Raw genomic sequence first — 21,191 nt, 5'->3', positions numbered from 1 at the left:
AATAATTTTTGCACCTACTCAAAAATACTTATTTTTTTTCCCTAAAAGCTTGATCAAATACAATTCAACTCTCTAAAATAATATTTTCTTAAATAAAAAAAAATATTTTTTACTTCTCGTAAGCTTGGCCAAACATGATATAACTCTTTATTTAACCGATTTTTTGACAAATCATAATAATGACTAATAACAACAATTAAGAATAATGTTTTAAATGAAAAAGTTGTGGCATTTTACCTATTGTAGTAGAAGTCAGCTTAAGGTACCTTCAACTAAATAATTTATTTCGTTGTTTCATTTTTTTTTTCAATAATATTTTTTACTATGGACATCTTGAAAGTTGGCTTTTTTTTTTTTTAAAATGAAAGTGCATTTAACATGTTTAAAAAAAACAATGTTTGGTGGGGGTTGGTTGTTCAACTGTAAGTCTGTAACGTATGGCGTGGGGAAAAGCGTAGTCAAAGCGCGGGGCGTTGAAAATTTCGTCGTAGAAAGTTGGTTTTTCTGGTTTCGTTGGAATTCAACTATACAAGCTGCGAGAGGCCTGCCATCTTTTTTGCCTTCTCCACCACGTCTCTCAAGTCTCAACCAATAAACCCCATTATATAAACACCTCCTCCCCTCTCTTAACTCTCTCTTTTCTCTCCTCTTTTCTCGCAATTCCCCCCTCAATTTTTTCTTATTGTTTTTCACGATTCTCTGCAATCGAAGCAAGCCGAATAAACAAATTCCGTCAATTCCAGTTCCTCTTTCTCCGTGATTTTTCTACTTCTTCTAGGGTTTCGGTTTTGCCTCGCAGCGATTCTTGCCTCCCGGAGGTAAGCTGACGTCATCTCCTTTTCTCGCCGGTACCATTTCTGCATTTTTTTTATTGCACTATAAATTGAAAAATGCTAGTTCTATCGTCTTGTTCTTCGAGCCTTTTTAGTTGCGTAAACGATGTTTCTGCCTGTTCGTATGACGTCATTGTGTTGCCATTGTAGGTTTTATATTCATTCGGTGGCGTTCTTTGCTTTGACACGTTTCCGTTCATTTTCCGCTTGTAAATCAGGTGCGCCGCCGCCAGTACACCTTTTTTCCTCTTTTCTATAATAAATTTTTTAATATCATTTAATTTTTCACCGGTTGCTCTGTGATTAGAAAATGTCATTATTAAACAATTTTAAGTTGATATTTTTAGTCGGTTTTCATTTTTCATCAGAGGTTGTGTGATTAGAAAATGTTGTTTTAATAATTATTTTCTGATATTTTGACTCCTGCCTCTGCTTTCTCTGTTTCTTTTTTTCTTTTTCTTTTTTCTTTTTTTTTTTTGCAAAAGTTTATTTTTTATCGTGTTCATATGGGATGGCTGAAGAAATATTAAGAACTTCGGATGAGAGTTGTTAGGAATACCTTGCTTCATTAAAGGATTTGCTTATTTATGTATTATTTTTTGAATAGTCATGTTAGATATTATATTATAAATCTGTGGTGCTGCTTCAACTGATTGACAAGTTCGGTTATTTCCGTTTTTCTCCAAACAGCAAGGCAGATATTGTTAACATAAGTCCTACTACTATTATATTTGTAATGGAGCTGTATGATGTGATATATGTCATTTAGATATCCTGTTCATCTGTCAATTTTGACAAAATCGTTTTCAATCCTCGATTAATTGTCCAGGCTCTTCCTATAATATCATGATCAAGACAGGCTATATCAATATATTTGTAATCATTTTCACAGTTCGAATCCACAAATATACTCAAAGGAAATTTTTTTATTTCTTAGCATCCAACTGTCAATGGATATGTTTTGATCTCTGAATCAAAAACATACTCTTGATAATATAAGTGAAGATAAGAAGGGGTAAGAACAAAAAGGTTGAACGGGAATCTGTTATCTCCAAATGTTTCTATTCTTGGTGGTGGTCACAAGTTGGTGCATGGTGGCAACTATAATATGGAGATACATGAATTTAGAGTGTTTCTTTGTTTCTTTTCAATGTCATGGTTTTTGTTCTATTTCTAGAATTTAATGAGTGGGGTCCATATGCTTAATGCTCTCCATGCTTCTCTGAAGGACCATATTATGTGGTTGCATCTACTGTTTTTTCCTCTCAATTTGTGGGCTATGGGGAGGTTAACAGCTACCTACTGCCAATTGCCAAATTTTCTTGCCAAATATCAATATTAGGACCAGTATTTAGTTTATGCGACCTCTTAGATAACATGCACTTTAGTCTTTCAAAGGTAAACTCAGAATGTATCTGTTCCATTGATGTTAGTAATATAATTTTGTTAGTAGATATTCCTTTCAGACGTTAACAGCACAGTCTTCCAGATTGCGTGCTATTTGGAATCACCAGAAACCTTGATTTGCCTTTTTTGTGTATGGTCTTGATTGAAATTCTTTTAAATACAGTTCTTTCAAGTCTTGTTCTACTTCACTTCTTTCTTTTCTGGTTGGAACCTTCTCCAACTTGTGATTAATTTTATTACGTAAATTGTTGACAGTACACTTAAGCTGGGCTAAGCAGTAGTAGATTTTTGTGGTCTTCATGTTACAAATTTTCTAGATGCTGCATCACTTTAACATTTCATCTGTTAATTACATCTGTGATACTGAGACGTACAGCTGCTTAACATATCTCCTTCTCACATTTTGCAGTTTATTTAAGCTGACTGACTAGAAAACTAAGGTTAAGAAACGGGAGGATGTACAAGTAAGATCTATGTTGGATTGTGAATTATGAGTTTGCTATTGTCATTTTTCCTTCTCTCACTCATTGTCTTGTGATTGTCAGTTTCCAGGGATCTTTTGCTTGATGGACCATACGCCTGGCTGCAGTGATAAGGTTACTTTGAAGAGGTGGTTTTTCATTGACAAAAGGGTTGGTTAGAAGTGTGTGAAACATCCTAAGAGCATAGTTAGTAAACTATCGTCAACTGTTGCATATTTGATAAACTTGTATTCTGCCATAAAAGGATATTGGGCACAATGGACCTGAAATCAAATACTTCCCCTGTTGTCACTGATCCTGCCCCAATGACTCAGTCCAGATTGGGCATCCACTCTGCTTTGATGCCATACTCACCGACTGGGGCAACTTTCTCTCCCACACTATTCCTTACTATCCCAAGGAAGAAGCCAGGAATCCTAGATGATGTTAGATCAAACACTTGGTTGGATGCCATGAAATCGTCATCTCCTACACACAGCAAGAAAAATAAGGATTCCAATACTGAACTAGCAGCAAATGAAGGTGTTCTTGGCTACCGCATCTGGATGGTAATGCCTTTTATTTTCTTTGTATGTAATAATTTAGTCATTATTCTGCCTGGATCTTCTGGAAGCATATAAGAAAGTTGTTTTAATGAATTTTGTACCTTTTCAGCTCAAGTATCCCTCGGCACTTTCATCATTTGAGCAAATCACCAATTATGCAAAAGGCAAAAGGATAGCACTCTTTTTGGACTATGATGGGACTTTATCACCAATTGTAGATGATCCAGATCGAGCCTTCATGTCTGGTGCTGTGAGTATCTTAACTTTTAATGGGAGAAACTTTCTTCTACACTTGCAGGATTAATTTTTGACACTAGGTCACTCTTTTTCAGATGCGCGCTACTGTGAGGAATGTGGCTAAATATTTTCCCACAGCAATTATTAGTGGGAGAAGCCGAGATAAGGTGCTCAGAAATGCTTTTGTCAACTGTGTTTGGACAAAACTATTTTTTATGAGTAAATGTTGTCGTTACTTTGTTAAAAACTTCAAGATTCTTCTCTTATTGGTTGGATATTTTTGTGTCCAGGTATATGACTTTGTCGGACTAGCAGAACTTTACTATGCTGGTAGTCATGGGATGGATATAATGGGTCCTGTTCGATCCGTTTCTGATGACTATAGTTGTATTAGATCTACTAACAAGCAGGTAAAGATGCTAAAAACTGATCTCTATTGAAGCAAATTAGGACATCCCAACCTTCTTTTTCTTATGAACTTGCTGACATCAATTAGCTTCTGTGAACGCAGGGCAAGGAAGTTAATCTTTTCCAACCTGCTGGTGAGTTCTTACCAATGATTGATGAGGTATATATGATTTTTGTGCTAAAAGAGTATTGTTGCTATTTGTGGCAGCGCTCGGTATAAACAGTGTTTTCAATTATGCTCAAGCAGGTTTTTAGATCTCTTATTGAGCTCACAAAAGACATCACGGGAGCAAAGGTTGAGAACAACAAATTCTGTGTTTCTGTACATTATCGTAATGTAGATGAGAAGGTATGGATTGTAAATTTGGGTTAAAATCCAAATAAAAGATTGTGTAACTTTTCTTTACCAGTCAGAAGTTTCTTATCCCTTCTTGTTTTGTGCTTGCTTAAATTATCAGAGTTGGTCAACTATTGGAGAATCTGTTGATGAACTGTTAAAACACTACCCACGTCTGCGATTGACTCATGGCCGGAAGGTACACATCTGAGCCTGCTTTTGCACTGCACTTTGCATGGCGTTAGGAAAGTTACTGTCTTGGTATATTTAACTCCTCTGACTATCTGCTCCATAACCTTCTTCAGGTTTTAGAAGTCAGGCCTGTGCTTAACTGGGACAAGGGGAAAGCTGTCGAGTTCTTACTTGAATCGTTGGGTGAGTGAAGTCTTTGACTGGTTTATGGAACTGTACTGAAGGTTTTAAGATGTGTGAACAGTTGAATCCCATTCATAGCAAGTGAAAAAATAAAACTAACATAATATGCATTTTCTTTTGTTAGGGTTGAAAAATTGTGATGATGTTCTTCCCATATACGTTGGAGATGATCGTACAGATGAAGATGCATTCAAGGTAACATTGAGCACACAAATAGGAATTTAATATAATAGACCTGCTTCCTTCTGGGATCATCAATTATGTTACTAAATTAACAAATGCACTTGTTAACAGGTCTTGAGAGAGGGAAATAAAGGTTACGGAATCTTAGTATCTTCTGCACCAAAAGAAAGCAGTGCGTTTTACTCTCTGAGGGATCCATCTGAGGTATGAAAGTGTTTCTTAACCGAATGAAGCTGCTTCAGAAACCTTTTCATCCAGCATGCAATGCTTTAGTCCGATCATTCTTGCTATGAAATTCTGAACAAATAGCATTTTCCTGGTTGTAGGTGATGGAATTCCTCAAGTGCTTGGTATCATGGAAGAAGTCAAGTGGTTTTAGCAATTAACAAGGAGTACCATTCAACAACACATATACCCCATTTTGTTGAATTCTTTTCATATGAAGATCTAATGACTTGCGGATGGTTTAGGGAGCAGAGGTGCTTAGTGAAGCTTCTAGAGACAGCAACAGGGATTCAAGTTTACTGTTTCTGCTCAGAGTTTTTCTTTGTAAATTCCTTTTCGTAATTGCCGCATCAAGGATGCCCTTAAGTCAATGTATAGTCATCTTCGTATTTTATTTTTCAAGTTGTATGTTGTTTTAACTTTGGCGTCAGTTCTCCCCAAGGGAGAGTGTACCAACAACTGAAATGCTTAATACATCAAGTACGAACTTAATTTAGTAATTTGGGTGTTCAAGTCTCTTTATCTTGCCCTATCCTCCTGCCCTTCCTTGTTGAAAATTGCAAAACAAAAAATCAAATTTCGTCTTGTGATCTTTCTATAGCCCTGTATTAAAACCAGTGTTTTAAAAGGCGTTTTCGGGGCGAGTTCTGGGGCGAGGCGTACCAAAAACGCCCCGAGGCGATGGTGTGGGGCGAAAGTCTCAAGAGGCGTACGCCAAGCAATTCGTGGCGTACGCCACCCGGGCGTTTGAGGCGCGTTTTTGTAGTGAGGCGTAAGCCCAGAGACCTTTTCAAATTAAAATAAAATTTGTTGAATAAATCGTTCATATAATGTCCAAATTATATTATGGTCTTTCCAATTCTTTATCTTGTTCGCTAGTCTGCTAATATCTCCCAAAATAACGAATATTTAATTTTTTTTACAAATAGAAAGAGAACTTCGTTCTTCTTCATAGCAGCAAGTTCAAATTTCAAATTGCAGGTTAGTCATCCTATTTGTTTCTCCATGTAGAAAATTTTGTTATTTTCGACTCAAGTTACTTGTGCTAAGTAGCATATAATGAATTATTTTGACTAGTTTTTTGTGGGGATGGAGCACATATATATATATATATATATATATATATCACATATTAATTTTTATGCAATTTTACCTATTTATAAATATTTACTGTAATTATATTATTTTATAAAATATTAAAAATTAAATACTCATGGGGCTTACGCCCCCGTGTCTCGGAGCTTACGGCTCGCTGAAACATATATAAAACGCCCCGCCTTACGCCCACGCCTTTTAAAACACCGATTAAAACTGGGGGATTCGAGTTGTAACCTTGTGGTTGTAAATTTACCTTACTTCACTTAGGTGTATTTGAAATCCCATCAAATGCCCTACTCTCTTCTTTCTTTCCATCTAAACCCAACTCAGAAAGATGGGCTTTTTATTAGCAAGTATTTAGTAGTATCTGTATGTAAAAGTAGGCAGATGTTCAGCTGAAATGGTAACCAATCTGTCTCTTAATGCCAATTGGCCCACTTAGAGGAAAAGAAATGAAGCAAAAAAGCAGCAACATGATCATTGCATCTTCCAGATGACAAGAACAAACTCACGAGATTCATAATAACACAACACCTAACACATATTAAAGGTTGACAATCATTAATTTGAATCTAGTTGTACTCCAGAACCTGAACTATGGTAGTTAATTAAGATCTGGACAGAATTAGAGAGAACCTAAATTTTCAATCTGCTAAGTTTCGCAATGATTCTTGTTAACACTTACCAAGAATCAAGAGGAGTAGAACCACAAAGGTCTTCGGTTGCTAATCACAAGTTTATTACAACATAACAGATACTCGACACTTGACAGATCTGTAGATAAATCGGCTAAGACGTGAATAACGTGGTACAGCACGGGTTAATTGACAGTAATGATTAGCAGTGTCTTTTTGGGCCAAAAAAATAGAAAGTGGATGAGAAACCATGGATTCCTTTTTGGACTTGAGATTAGTTATTCACACTCTCCGTAAATTATTTTTTAAACGTAAATAATTGAGTTGACCGTTGTCAACCAGGCAAACTGATCTATCAACACATTTATTACATTAAAAACATAAATTTAGTATGATTAGACAAATTCAAACTTCACTCTGTAATGTGTTCTTTTTATCTTTTAGTAGTAAAAGTTTTGGCTCAAATTATGGTTAATACTTTTAAAAAAAGAGCGAATGTTGAACCAAACATATGGAAATGGTATTGTCCCCAAAAAAGAGTTATTACTCAAATGGTTAAACTATCCAAAATTACCAACTAAAGATATTTTTCTTTCGTTTGTAACAATAAAGTGAGTTAACTATGCCTCTAGCACTCAGAAGGTCACTCGACTAGATTTCTTATACTTTTGATTGCCAAATACCTATTTTACCCTCTAAATTATCAACTTTTGCCTTCTTTTTATTTTTATTAACTTTTTAATATTATAATTTTTTCTCTTTTTATTATATATTATGGACTTACCTATAAAATAAATAAATTTATTTATAAATTAAAATTAAAATTAAAACACTATTCTTTAAGCATATATAATCTTGGAATAATAACATATTGAGCATAGTAAAAAAAAGTTAGAACAATTTGTTCGTAATAATAATTTTGATATTAACAACAACAACCCAGTATAATCCCACTAGTGGGGTATGGGGAGGGTAGTGTGTACGTAGACCTTACCTCTACCCTGGGGTAGAGAGGTTGTTTCCGATAGACCCTCGGCTCCCTCCAAGAACTCCCCACCTTGCTCTTGGGGTGACTCGAACTTACAACCTCTTAGTTGGAATTGGGGGTGCTCACCACTAGAGCAATTCACTCTTGTCAACCCAAAAAGTTATTTACACAATTTAGAATGAAAAAAATAAAAGTTTTATAATATATATTCCATGCACGTAATACAAAATAATTATTTAAAATAAAAATATTCTTATAATATACATTATATATTCTTGAATATTATGCTCATTGTATTATTAGTCCTATATTATATATGGTAGAAAAATAATTTTTTATTTTATAATAAAATTTATTTGTTCTATAGGTAAGTCCATCATGTAGATTAAAAAGAGAAGAAATCATAATATTAAAAGAGTAAAAAAGAAGAAGAAGAAGAAGATAAAAGTTAATAATTTAGATGGTAAAATAGGTATTTGACAATCAAAAGTTTGAGAAATCCGGTTGAGTGACATTTTTGTTACGAACGAAAGCAATATGACTTTACTAGATAATTTTCGATAGTTGAATGACCATTTAAGTAATGAACTCCCCAAAATATTACTATTAGTACGGACGCATTTTTATACCTTAAGAATAAAATCACTTCCAATTATTTTAACTTATAGCTTATTTGACCAAGCTTCTCTAAATTGAAAAGCACTTTTTTTTCCTTTCAAAATTGAAGTGTTTGGCCAAGCTTTTAAAAGGAAAAAATATATTTTTGAGTAGAAGTAGAAACACTTTTGGAGAAGCAGAAAAAAATAGCTTTTTCTAAGAAGCACTTTTGAGAAAAATACATTTAGAATCACTTTTTAAAAGTTTGATCAAACACTAATTGTTGTTTAGAAGCACTTTTCAAATTAATTAATCAAACACAAATTGTTTCTCACCAAAAAGTAATTTTAAAAAAAAAAAAATACTAATTTTTTCAGATTGGCCAAAAATGCTATTAATCAATCATAGGCTACGCTGCTCGGCTGGTTTGGTCAGCTTGGTGGTAGATTCCTATTTTCACGTGTTTATTATTTGTAAATTGAATATTTACGTAATACATGCTTTGTGGGCCTTTTGGCTTTTGAGCAAGCCTTGATATCCCTCTTGTACTCTTTGAGATTTGATTCTCTATATTTCATCGAATTATATATTGTATATCTCATTTTTAATGCTATAAACCAACAAAACATTAGTACTAAACAGTTCAGGCGTAATTAATCCTAAAAATATAATTTCAAGACTATAATCCAGAAATAATGTTGTCCTCGAACCAAATCGACCCCTCAATATCTATTTGATATTAGAGCCAATTGCTTGAAGAACGTTTTCTTCCTTTTCTTGAACTCGACTCACTATTTTGATTATCTTTTGGCTGTACAAATCCTCATCTAGACATCTCCATCATATACTGGTTTTTTCCTCTTCAAACTTTCTCAATTATTCTTGTTTATCCGAAAAACGGATAGAGTTTAATTTGTACGTAGTTCTAAGGATATAAGGTATACCTTAATACAAATTATAAGGATAAATAGAAATATCAAATACGGATCGCAAAGAATGCAAAATAAACAAGGTTGGAAAGAATGTGATTTTTAGGACTAAGCAAGATGAATCAGTTTATGAATATCAAAAGAAGAACTCTTCAATATAGGAGTGTATGATGCTTGAATTTACAATGTAAGCCTGAAGAACTGCCCTCTACAGAAATATAGCCATCCTCTTTATAGTGGAGGATCCTACTTTAGATATAATTAAAAATACATAGTGAAGAACCCATGATAAATTAGTTTTTTTCTAATTTCCGCCGAGATTCTCTCCCTTAGTGTGTTTGCAATGGCTCTTGTCAGTGAGCTCGAGCTCGATCGACCTCGGTGTTGGTCGGTATTGCTTCTAGAGCTCGATGTATACTCGGGATCAGGTGATGATTCGGGCTCGGTATCGGTTGGCCTCTGCCCCTTAAGCTCGAAATTATCTCATCATAGTTCGATTCGGACCCGAGCTCGATAATGACTTCGAACTCGGTGTTTGACCTATACCTGAAATCTGAAGCTCGTTCATACTATCTTCGGAATCCATCTCGATATTACGAAGTCTTTCTTCGATCCATTATGTTTCGACCTCGATCAATCATACGAAGGCCGAAATCTATTTCGACCGTATACAGATAGTCCCCTCGTTTCTCGGGAAGGGTGTGATGAGAAACGATATGATTTTTCAATGGCTCGATTGGATATGCGTTGAGATTTGCATCGAGCCTGACCATGATGTCCGTGATAAATGTATGTCGGTTTAGCTTACCAAGGCATTTAATGTGTGTTAGACGGTGGTCGGCCACCGCTGTTATTGAACCGTCATTGCTTCAATCTATAAATAGCCCTTCCTTTCACCATTTATCACTTTTACGTCTTCAATCTTCAAAAAACTTTTAAGTTCCTTTTCGTCTCTTCTGAGTTCATTCGCTGATCTATGACTCTTTTCTGCCAAATTTTTCTTCTAAACCACCAAATCTTTGTCACCTTCTTTAAATCCAAAAATGCTGAAGACATCAAAAGATTCTTCTTCCCAATCTGCCGCCGATAAAACACCGGTGGATCCACGGCCTTAGGAGTGCGTTCCGGCAGCGTGTGTTCTTACCTCCGATTTCAAACTCGATAAAGGTTCACCGGTTCCTGGCCGATATAAGCCCGTATCGAGATATATTTATTCGATAACCGGGGGGTATATCGAGCAAATAAAAAAAGATTGTAATTGGGGGAACAAAGAAGTGGTAGTGCCGTCTCTCGAAGAGGATATTACTACTCACGTGAGAGGGCTTTTAAGTGTGTATACTTTATCCTTTCTCGTTAGGTCCCCTCGACCCTGTTATCATAGATTTTTGTCGTAAATACCTAATAACCCTAGGCCAGATCCATCCTTCTTTTTAGCGGATCGTTATTTTTATCCGATACTTTGTGAACAAAATCGAGGGGATGCCTTTCACCCTCGATCATCTCATCCGATTGTACCATCCTTGCCTTTTTCGAGGAGGGTTAATAAAACTTCAACGTCAAGCTACCAAGGCTCTGTTCTCGAGCGTAGACGAGGATATGGATCAAGGCTGGATGGGCAGGTTCGTTCGAGTAAGGACTTCAGACCTGATTCTGACTGAAAAGATGCCTTTTTCCGAGGAGTGGAACATAAAGCGTAAGTGTAATTCTGTTGTTATCTCATATTATTTTGTCCTTTCATTTCTTTTCTCACCGATATCCCTCTTTTTGTGATGCATCGGTTCCCTGGATGCCCGAAGCAGTTTCCGATCTCAAGAACTGGGTACGGGATAAGGTTTCGACCTCCGCATATGCCAAGCACTCTTGGCATGACTTGTCAAAGGGCTGATAGAAGGCCAAAAATCATGGTAAGCCCATTTCTCGTATTTTTTTTGGTAGTTCGAACAGGATGCTTTCCATACACTTTAATAAAATTTTCCCTATGTAGGTGTGGGCAAAAATGCAGTTTTGAGGCCCTCGTCCGTCGAGGAAGAGGCTTCAGCCTCTGTCCCAAAGTCAGTGAAAGATAATAAGAGGAAAAGAGCCTTCGTTCCCGACGATCCAAAATCAAAGAAGAGGACGGCTCGTAAGTCGAACAAGAATACCATTTTCTTTGACCGTAGAATCAGTTCTGTGTCTAAGGGAAGAAGAAGAAGAAGAAGAAAAAAAAAAATGATGGGTCCGCACTGGCGGCCCGAACGAAGAAGACCACCGACGTTCCATAGGCAGCTGGATCGATGGTGGTTCATAAGGTTCCGCCTCGAACTGAGGATATATCGGAGAAAGATTCGGGCAGAGTCCCCGAGTTGTTGGAGATCGAAGATGCTTCCTATCGGAGCCAATAGATGGGGGATATGTCTGAAGGGGATCTCCTCGAATCTCTTTGAACCGAAGAGAATGCTCCAAGTGATTCACTTGGGGCAATAGCAATCGAAGACTCGCCCACATTCCATAATTTTTTCGCAGGGGCGATTCGGGAAGCCCAAGCTTTGGGGGACCTCGAACTAGACATGCCTCATGATGGAGAGGATCCTTTTTGTGACCTGTTTACCGGTGTCGAGGACGTTACCAGTACTAGTGATACATCAGATAGTTTTCACGGGGTGCAGCAGGCTTTGAATCAGGTAAGCCTTAAATTATTTTGTTGGCATTACCTTTATGTTTGCTTTTCTTTTCTAACTTCATTTCTTCTTTCTTTGCAGGCTGCGCCAGTTCATCGAGAAGCATGTTCTCGGTCCTGGACCGATCTGCGTCGATATGAGGCCGACCTTCAACGGGTTACGGAGGAGAGGAACTCCCTTAAAATCCTCTTAGGGCAAAAGGGAGAGGAAATAAAAGACCTCAGAGCTGAGTTGGCCAAGTCTCACCAAGATCAGACCGATCTGTCCGAGTAAGTAATGATACTTTTAAAAGCCTATGGGCTCGATACCGGGATGATGGCTAATTTTTCGGTCTCACAGCTGCAGTAGAAAATTGAGATGATTGAGAAACTCCGTAAGGAGGTCGATGTGATAAAAACGGAGTCTTTAAAGTGGAAAGAAGGTATGGACCGCTTTGCTGCAGAGAAAGAAGCTTCTCGAGCCCATTTATCATCGGCTGAAAACCAACTTCAAAGTATGAAGGAGAAATGCTCGGTTCAAGCAAGAAAAATAGAGGAGCTCGAGGCTCGGTTGGCCTCTAAATTTGCCAAGGCCGAATCTAACGCCGAAAGGGCAAAGGCCAATGCGAATGCACTCGTGGCCGTCTATCGGGCTGATGCTGATGTTGCCCAGGTCCAAGCAAGAGAGGCAGCTGAGACCGCCGATACTCGAGCACATTAGATCGCTGAACTTGCTAAGTGTCTATCTCGGAGGAAGACCCTCGAGGAGATCCATGCTCGAAGTTTCGATCTCGCTGAAGAGATAAAAAGGGCTAAAGAACTCGAAGCCCGTGCTGAAGCCTTGGTTTCCGATGATGATAATGATGATGATGATGATGGGAGTAAGAGCAGGTCCGAGAATGGGGGGAGCCCGGTAGAGAAGAGACCGCTCCCGGAGATAACCAAGAAGCTTAGCCCTTAGTTTCTATGTTATAATCAATTATGTAGACAATCTTGTGTGTGTGTGTGTGTGTGTGTGTGTGTATATATATATATATATATATATATATATATATATATATATATATATATATATATATACTTGCTTCTGTTTTGTTCCCTGCTTTGTATTCATGCCTTATGAATGTTTTCATAAGGATTTAGGCAATTTGATCGAATTTGGATTTCGTAGCCTTTATAACCGAGTGAGTGCTTACTCAAACTTGAAATAAGGTAGCCCATAGGCTTAGTAGTCGAGTTGAGTGATTGTTTGAACTTGAAGTGATGTAGCCCTTAGGCTTATTATTTGAGTGAGTGATTCGAACTTGAAGTAATATAGCCCGTAGGCATAATAGTCGAGTGAGTGCTTGCTCGAACTCAAAATAAAAATAGCCTGTGGGCTTAGTAGTCAAGTGAATGATTCAAACTCGACGTAATATAGCCTGTAGGCGTAATGGTCGAGTGGGTGCTTGCTTGAACTCAAAATAAAAGTAGCCCGTAGGCTTAGTAGTCGAGTGAATGTTTCGAACTCGAAGTAATGTAGTCCGTAGGCGTAATGGTCGAGTGAGTACTTTCTCGAACTTAAAATAAAAGTAGCCCGTAGGCTTGTTAGTCGAGTGAATGTTTCGAACTCGAAGTAATGTAGCCCGTAGGCATAATGGTCGAGTGAGTGTTTCGAACTCGAAGTAATGTAGCCCGTAGGCATAATGGTCGAGTGAGTACTTGCTCGAGCTCAAAATAAAAGTATCCCATAGGCTTAATAGTCGAGTGAATGATTTGAACTCATAGTAATGTAGCCCGTAGGCGTAATAGTCGAGTGAGTGATTTCAAACTCGATGTAATGTAGCCCGTAGGTGTAATGGTCGAGTGAGTGCTTGCTCGAACTCGAAATAAAAGTAGCCCGTAGGCTTAATAGTCGAGTGAATGATTCGAACTCGAAGTAATGTTGCCCGTAGGCGTAATAGTCGAGTGAGTGATTTTGAACTCGATGTAATGTAGCCCGTAGGCGTAATGGTCGAATGAGTGCTTGCTCGAACTCAAAATAAAAGTAGCCCATAGGCTTAATAGTCGAGTAAATGATTTGAACTCGAAATAAAAGTAGCCCGTAGGCTTAATAGTCGAGTGAATGATTCGAACTCGATGTAATGTAGCCCGTAGGCGTAATGGTCGAGTGAGTGCTTGCTCGAACTCGAAATAAAAGTAGCCCGTAGGCTTAGTAGTCGAGTGAATGATTCGAACTCGATGTAATGTAGCCCGTTGGCATAATGGTCGAGTGAGTGCTTGCTCAAACTCGAAATAATGTAGCCCGTAGGCGTAATGGTCGAGTGAGTGCTTGCTCGAACTCGAAATAAAAGTAGTCCGTAGGCTTAATAGTCGAGTGAGTGATTTCGAACTCGAAGTAATATAGCCAGTAGGCTTGATAGTTGAGTGAGTGTTGCTCGAACTCCTTGATTTACCTTAAGCCTGTTTGCGTAATAAATCTTGGATATAAGATATCGGTAAAGAAGAAATTTTTCTTTGCAAGTCATTGTACATGTGTCCATGTTTTGTGTCAGGGCTCGGTCCAACTACATAAGCATGGTTCATTTTGACCATTTAGCTCTTACAATATTTTCTATCGGAACCCTGTTGTTATGAAGTAACTTTCTTGCATCAAACTTGATACATTTGAGGGCTAATGCCTCCCCAGTATTCGAGGTCGATTGTAAAGAGGCCTCGGATACTGTCGATTTGTTTCTAAGTTAGCACGATCAATGGTTGCCTCGTTAAAAACCTTGCCGAAAACCCATTTGGGATAAAACCGGTCTAAAGGAAAAAGAGTGCAACGCGTGCTTTCAGACCTAGGCCTTCGTATTGAAGGATACATACTAGCTCCTGATCGGATTCATGCATGGGTTAGTTTTGAAATGTAAGCGAATATGGAAGGGTCGTACCTTAGCAGTAGTATCGTTTTAGGTGTGACACAATCCAATTGCTCGATAGCTGTTTGCCGTTTATGATACCGAGCTTGTATGATCCTTTTTCGATGTTTTCGAGAACCTGATACGGTCCTTCCTAGTTCAGTCCTAGTTTCCCTTCGTTTGGATTTCGAGTACTGAGGGTGACTTTCCTTAGCACCAAGTCCCCGAGTTTAAAATGGCGAATCTTGGTTCTTCTATTATAGTATCTTTCGATTCGCTGCTTTTGGGCGGCCAATTGGACGAGAGCAGCTTCTCATTTTTTATCCGATAATTCTAGGCTAGTGTTCATAGCCTTGTTATTTGACTATTCTGTTGCATATCAAAACCTGGCACTGGGTTCCCCGATTTCGACTGGAATCAAGTCTTCGGAGCCATATACTAAGGAGAACGGGGTTGCCCCGTACTAGATTTTGATGTTGATCGATATTCCCGAAGAACTTCGGGTAGGATTTCTTTCCATTTTCCCTTAGCGTCGTTCAACCTCTTATTTAGGTTTTGAATGGTAGTTTTGTTTGTTGATTTGGCCTGTCCGTTCCCACTGGGGTGATACGGTGTTGATAATATCCTTTTTATTTTGTGGTCTTTGAGGAATTTTGTCACATTTCTGCCGACAAACTGTTTCCCATTGTCACACACTATTTCGGCGGGTATCCCGAATCGACATACGATATGATCCCAGATAAAGTCTATAACCTCTTTCTCTCTTACTTTCACGAATGCTTATGCTTCAATCCATTTAGAGAAATAGTCAGTCATAAATAGAATAAAGTTAGTTTTACCTGGGGCCTATGGCAGAGGGCCGACGATATCCATTTTCCATTTCATGAATAACCATGGGGATAGGACTGAGTGAAGTTGCTATCCGGGCTAATGAATCATTGGTGCAAACCTTTGACATTTGTCATATTTTCGAACAAACTCCTTTGCATCTTTGTCCATATCGATCCAATAATACCCTGCCCAGATTATTTTTCGGACTAATGAGTCGGCACTAGAGTGATTTCCACAAGTGCCCTCGTGCACCTCACGTAGGATGTAGTCGGTGTCACCTGGACCTAAGCGTATTGCCAATGGTCCATCGAATGTCCTTCGGTATAACGTTTCATCTGTAGTTAATGTGAATCGAGCAGCTTTGGTTCGTAGGGCCCTCGAATTTTTAGGGTATGATGGGAGTTTTCCATTCTTTAAATATTCAATATACTTATTCCTCAAATCCCAGGTTAAGCTTGTAGAATTTATCTCGGCATGACCTTCTTCGATCATGGATCTCGAGAGTTGAACGACAGTCCCCGGGCTTATCTCGTCTTCCTCGACCGATGATCCCAAATTTGCAACTGCATCGGCCTCACTGTTTTGCTCTCGTGGAACATACTGTCAAGTCCATTCTTTGAAATGGTGCAAAGTGACCTGCAGTTTATCCAAATACCTTTACATTCTATCTTCACGAACTTCGAAGGTTTTGTTTACTTGATTTACCACCAGCAAAGAGTCACGCTTGGCTTCAATGACTTCTGCTCCCAAGCTTTTAGCTAGCTCGAGACCTGTAATCATGGCCTCATACTCAACCTCGTTGTTAGTCAACCTAGTAGTTTTGATAGATTGCCTAATAGTGTTACCCGTGGGTGGCTTTAAAATGATGCCTAGCATGGACCCCTTCACGTTCGAAGCCCCGTCCGTAAAAAGGGTCCATACCCGCGATGAATTACTCGATTTCAATAAGAGTTCTTTTTCAACTTCAGGTACGAAGGTCGGCGTGAAATCGGCTACAAAGTCCGCTAAAATTTGAGACTTGATGGTCGTACGGGGTTGATATTCGATATCATACCCACTGAGTTCGACGGCCCATTTGGCCAATCGGCCTGATAGTTCACGCTTGTGCAAAATATTACGGAGTGGGTAAGTGGTTAATACGCATATGGGATGACATTGAAAGTAGGTCTTAACTTTCTAAGGGCGCTTATCAGTGCAAGTGCCAATTTTTTTAGGTGCGGATATCTAGTTTCTGCTTCTCCTAAGGTTCGATTTACATAATAAACGAAAAATTGCGTACCTTGCTCTTCTCGAACTAGGACACCGCTTACCGCAATTTCTGATACTGCCAAGTACAAGCAAAATTTTTCGTCTGTTTTTGGAGTATGAAGCAGTGGTGGGCTCGATAAATATCGTTTTATTCCTCTAATGCCTATTGGCATTCCGAGGTCCAAGCGAAATCATTCTTCTTCTTGAGTAGAGAGAAAAATTTGTGACTTCGATGTGACGACCTTGAAATGAATCGGCATAAGGCTGCAATCCGTCTCGTTAGCCTTTGTACGACTTTTACGCTGTCCACGATGGCGATGTCTTCGATGGCCTTGATTGCATCGGGGTTAATCTCGATCCCCCGATTTGATACCATGAAGCCGAGGAACTTGCCCGAACCGACCCCGAAAGCATATTTCTCTGGGTTGAGCTTCATGTTGTATTTTCTTAAAATCTTGAATGTTTTATACAAATGAGTCAAATGGTACTCTGCGCGCAGGGACTTAACTAGCATATCATCAATATAAACTTTCATTGATTTACCTATTTGTTCCTCGAACATTTTATTTACTAGGCGTTGGTAAGTAGCTCCTGTATTTTTTAGCCCGAAGGGCATCACATTATAACAATATGTTCCATACTTGGTGACAAATGAAGTCTTTTCCTGATCTTTCGGGTTCATTTGGATTTGATTATACTCGGAATAGGCATCAAAAAAAGTAAGGATCTCGTGGCCGGCCGTGGCATCGATCATGCGATCGATGTTGGGCAGCGAAAAGGAATCTTTGGGGAATGCTTTGTTCAAATCCTTATAATCTACACACATTCTAAGTTTGTTCCATTTTTTAGGCACTACAACTATATTGGCTAACCATTCAGGATATTTTACCTCCCGAATGGACCTTATTTTGAGAAGTTTGATTATCTCGTCCTTTATGAATGCATGCTTTACCTCATACTGGGGTCTTCTCTTTTTCTTCATCGGTCTGAACCTAAGGTCCAAGCTTAGCCGATGCGTCGTTATATCCGGTGGGATCCCTATTATATCTAAATAAGACCAGGCAAAACAATCTACGTTATCGATAAGAAATTGAATAAGTTTTTTTCTGAGTTCGGGGGTCAACCCCGTTCCTAGGTATACCTTCCGTTCGGGCCAATGCTCGATTAGTGTGACTTGCTCCAATTCCTCAATCGTTGATTTGGTAGCATCAGAATCATCGGGAACTATGAAGGATCGAGGGATCCTTTGATCATCATCTTCATCGATCTTCTGATTTTCTGGTCGGTTAAAGCTGATGTCTGTGATTGCTATTTGGCATCTCGTTCCCCTTTTGAGCCCGATCCTTTTATTAGCGAAGGCGAGGATATCAAATTCGCTTCCTCGATGACAAACATTTCTCTTGCGGCTGGTTGTTCTCCGTACACTGTTTTGACTCTCCTTGATGTTGGGAATTTAAGAACCTCGTGTAGGGTCGAAGGTACAACTCTCATGTTGTGGATCTATGGCCTTCCAAAAAGGGTGTTGTACCTCATGTCGCCTTCGATTACTTGGAACTTCGTTTCCTGGATGGCCCCGATCACGTTTATCGGTAGAATTATCTCGCCTTTGGTGGTTTCACATGCCATATTGAATCCGTTTAGGACCGGGGTCGCGGGTACGATCTGGTCCTGTAAACCGAGTTGTTGTACGACCTTCAATCTAATGATGTTGGCCGAGCTACCTGGATCAATTAACACACACTTAACTTTAGTTTTATTCATAAGTACGGATATTACCAGTGCATCGTTATGAGGTTGTATGACTCCTTCTGCATCTTCATCATTGAAGGACAAAGTTCCTATGGGTGCGTAATCCTGAGTTCGAGATCGCTTTTCTCTCACAATCGATGTCTTAGTGTGTTTAAGCACCGGTCCTTGAGGGGTATCGGCGCTGTCGATGATCTTGTGAATGACGTGCTGTGGTTCTTCTTGTTCGTTTTACTTGCCGAAATCCCTGTTTTTAAAATGGTTCTTCGCCCTATCGCTTAAAAATTCTCAAAGGTGCCCTTTGTTGAATAACCGGGTTACCTCCTCTCTTAGTTGCCTGCAATCTTGCGTTCTGTGGCCATGGGTGCCATGATATTCGCACATTTGATTGCTATTCCTCTGGGCAGGATCGGTCTGCATGGGTTAAGGCCATTTAGTGTCTTTGATGTGTCCGATAGCCGACACGACAACCGATGCATCAATGCTGAAGTTATACTCCGATAACCGAGGCGCTTTCTTAGATCCGGCAGGCCCGTCGAACCTAATTCTGTTCATCAGCCCCCGAGATCCTTGACCTCGATCACTTCTTTTTTTATTTTGTCCCGGGTTATGTCTTGATTCACCGATTCTATGGTTTCCATTACACGGTCGGTATCGATCCCTGATCGGACCTTATTCTCGATTAATACCCCTTCAAGCAGCGGGTTCAGACCCCAACTGATCATCTTCGACCCTAATTTTTGATTGGTACCGATTGTGCACGTCGGCCCACGTGATGGTTGGGTATTCGATCAGGTTATGCTTCAACCGCCATGAAGCCGTCGAACTTCGTTCATTCAAACCTTGAGTGAAAGCCTGAACAGCTCAATCGTCTGTGACTGGTAGAAGATCCATTCGTTCTATTTGAAAACGAGATACGAACTCCCGTAGCATCTCGTTATCCTTTTGTCTTACCTTGAAAAGGTCTGATTTTCTTGTTGTGACTTTTATGGCGTCGGCGTGTGCTTTTACAAAAGAATCTGCTAACATGGCAAACAAGTCGATGGAATTCGGTAGTAGGTTGTGATACCAAATCATTGCCACCTTCGAGAGGGTCTCTCCGAATTTTTTTAACAACACAGATTTGATTTCATCGTCTTCTAAATCATTGCCCTTGATGGCACACGTGTAAGAGGTGACGTGTTCATTAGGGTCAGTCGTTCTATTATATTTGGGAATTTCGGGCATACGAAATTTTTTGGGGATTGGTTTTGGGGCTGCGCTCGAGAAAAAAAGGCTTTTGCACGAATATTTTGGAATCTAACCCTTTTATCATTGGTGGAGCTCCCTGGATCTGATCGACCCTGGAGTTTTATGTTTATACTTTTTTATTGTTGGCTTCGACTCGCTTTGTAAGCTCCTCGAGTATTTTAGCAATTTCGGGAGTAGTCCCTGATTTTTGCTCATTTGACCTCACTATGGCTGACTCCGTTCTGTGGGCAATTTCTCGAGGTGGACTGGGCTCCGGCCTGCTCGGTAGCTGGGTTTGGCTCTGCAACTGAGCTATTGCTGCCTGTTGAGCTTGCAAAATTTTGAAAATCATACGCAAGCTGACGCCATTTTCCTCGATGTTATGGGTATCTGGAGCTGCAAACCAAGTGCCACCATGAATGCTATTTGCAGGTTCAGAATGTAGGTTCGCCTCAATGGCCACATGCGAATTGATATATATCAGCACTTCGATTCGAGCTCCAATGGCATTGACAAGTGGTCTTTCCGTACTGGGTATCAAGTTGTTGTTCTCATCTTGAAGACCGGCTTCGTTGTCGATAGGTGAGGCCATTTGATTGGTAGTTAGTCGTTGCTAATCCGAAATCCAAGATACTTTCGGAAACAAGCACAAAACGGGGTATTTTTGCAGATTCGTATCAAATAACCACTGTTATCCTTAGCCCCACGGTGGACGCCAAACTGTTTACCCGAAAAACGGATAGAGTTTAATTTATATGTAGTTCTAAGAATATGTGGTATAGCTTAATACAAATTGTAAGGATAAATATAAATATCAAATACGGATTGTAAAGAATGCAAAATAAACAAGGTTGGAAAGGAGATAATTTTTAGGACTAAGCAAGATGAATCAATTTATGAATCTCAGAAGAATAACTCTTCAATATAGGAGAATAACTCTTCAATATAAGAGTGTATGATGCTTGAATTTACAATTTAAGCCAGAAGAAATACCCTCTACAAAAATATAGTCATCCTCTTTATAGTGGAGGATCCTACTTTAGATATAATTAAAAATACATAGTAGAGAACCTATGATAAATCAGCTTTTCCCTAATTTTTGCCGAGATTTCCTCCCTTAGTGTGCTTGCAACGACTCTTGTCTGTGAGCTCGAGCTCGATCGGCCTCGGTGCTGGTCGGTATTGCTTCTAGAGCTCGATGTGGACTCGGGATCAGGTGATGATTTGGTCTCGGTATCGGTTGGCCTCTACCCCTTAAGCTCGAAATCATCTTATCATAGTTCGATTCGGATCCAAGCCCGATAATGACTTCGAACTCGGTGTTTGACCTATACGTGAAATCT

At 39.1% G+C, this 21,191-nt stretch overlaps 1 protein-coding gene across 5 annotated transcripts; it reads left to right on the top strand.

The window, feature by feature from the left end:
- Positions 1–402: 402 nt before the first annotated feature.
- On the top strand, positions 403–5,532 carry LOC107828979 (trehalose-phosphate phosphatase A). Of its 5 annotated transcripts, none has more exons than XM_016656381.2 (14): positions 403–818; positions 984–1,051; positions 2,650–2,704; positions 2,786–3,270; positions 3,377–3,517; positions 3,600–3,671; positions 3,795–3,914; positions 4,016–4,072; positions 4,160–4,261; positions 4,371–4,448; positions 4,555–4,624; positions 4,749–4,819; positions 4,919–5,011; positions 5,134–5,532. In XM_016656381.2, exons 4-14 carry the CDS (start codon positions 2,980–2,982, stop codon positions 5,191–5,193), a joined length of 1,155 nt encoding a protein of 384 aa, XP_016511867.2. In that variant the 5' UTR covers positions 403–818; positions 984–1,051; positions 2,650–2,704; positions 2,786–2,979; the 3' UTR covers positions 5,194–5,532. The 5 variants fall into 5 exon arrangements, with proteins under 5 accessions (XP_016511867.2, XP_016511868.2, XP_016511871.2 ...); XM_016656382.2 differs by having other exon boundaries at positions 404–848; XM_016656385.2 differs by lacking the exons at positions 403–818; positions 984–1,051 and adding an exon at positions 1,712–1,848.
- Positions 5,533–21,191: the final 15,659 nt, after the last annotated feature.

This window comes from Nicotiana tabacum, chromosome 4 (genome assembly GCF_000715075.1).
Source record: "Nicotiana tabacum cultivar K326 chromosome 4, ASM71507v2, whole genome shotgun sequence".
NCBI lineage: Eukaryota > Viridiplantae > Streptophyta > Magnoliopsida > Solanales > Solanaceae > Nicotiana > Nicotiana tabacum.
Note: the sequence above shows the minus strand (reverse complement) of the source record. Positions and strands in the feature narration are given on the sequence as shown.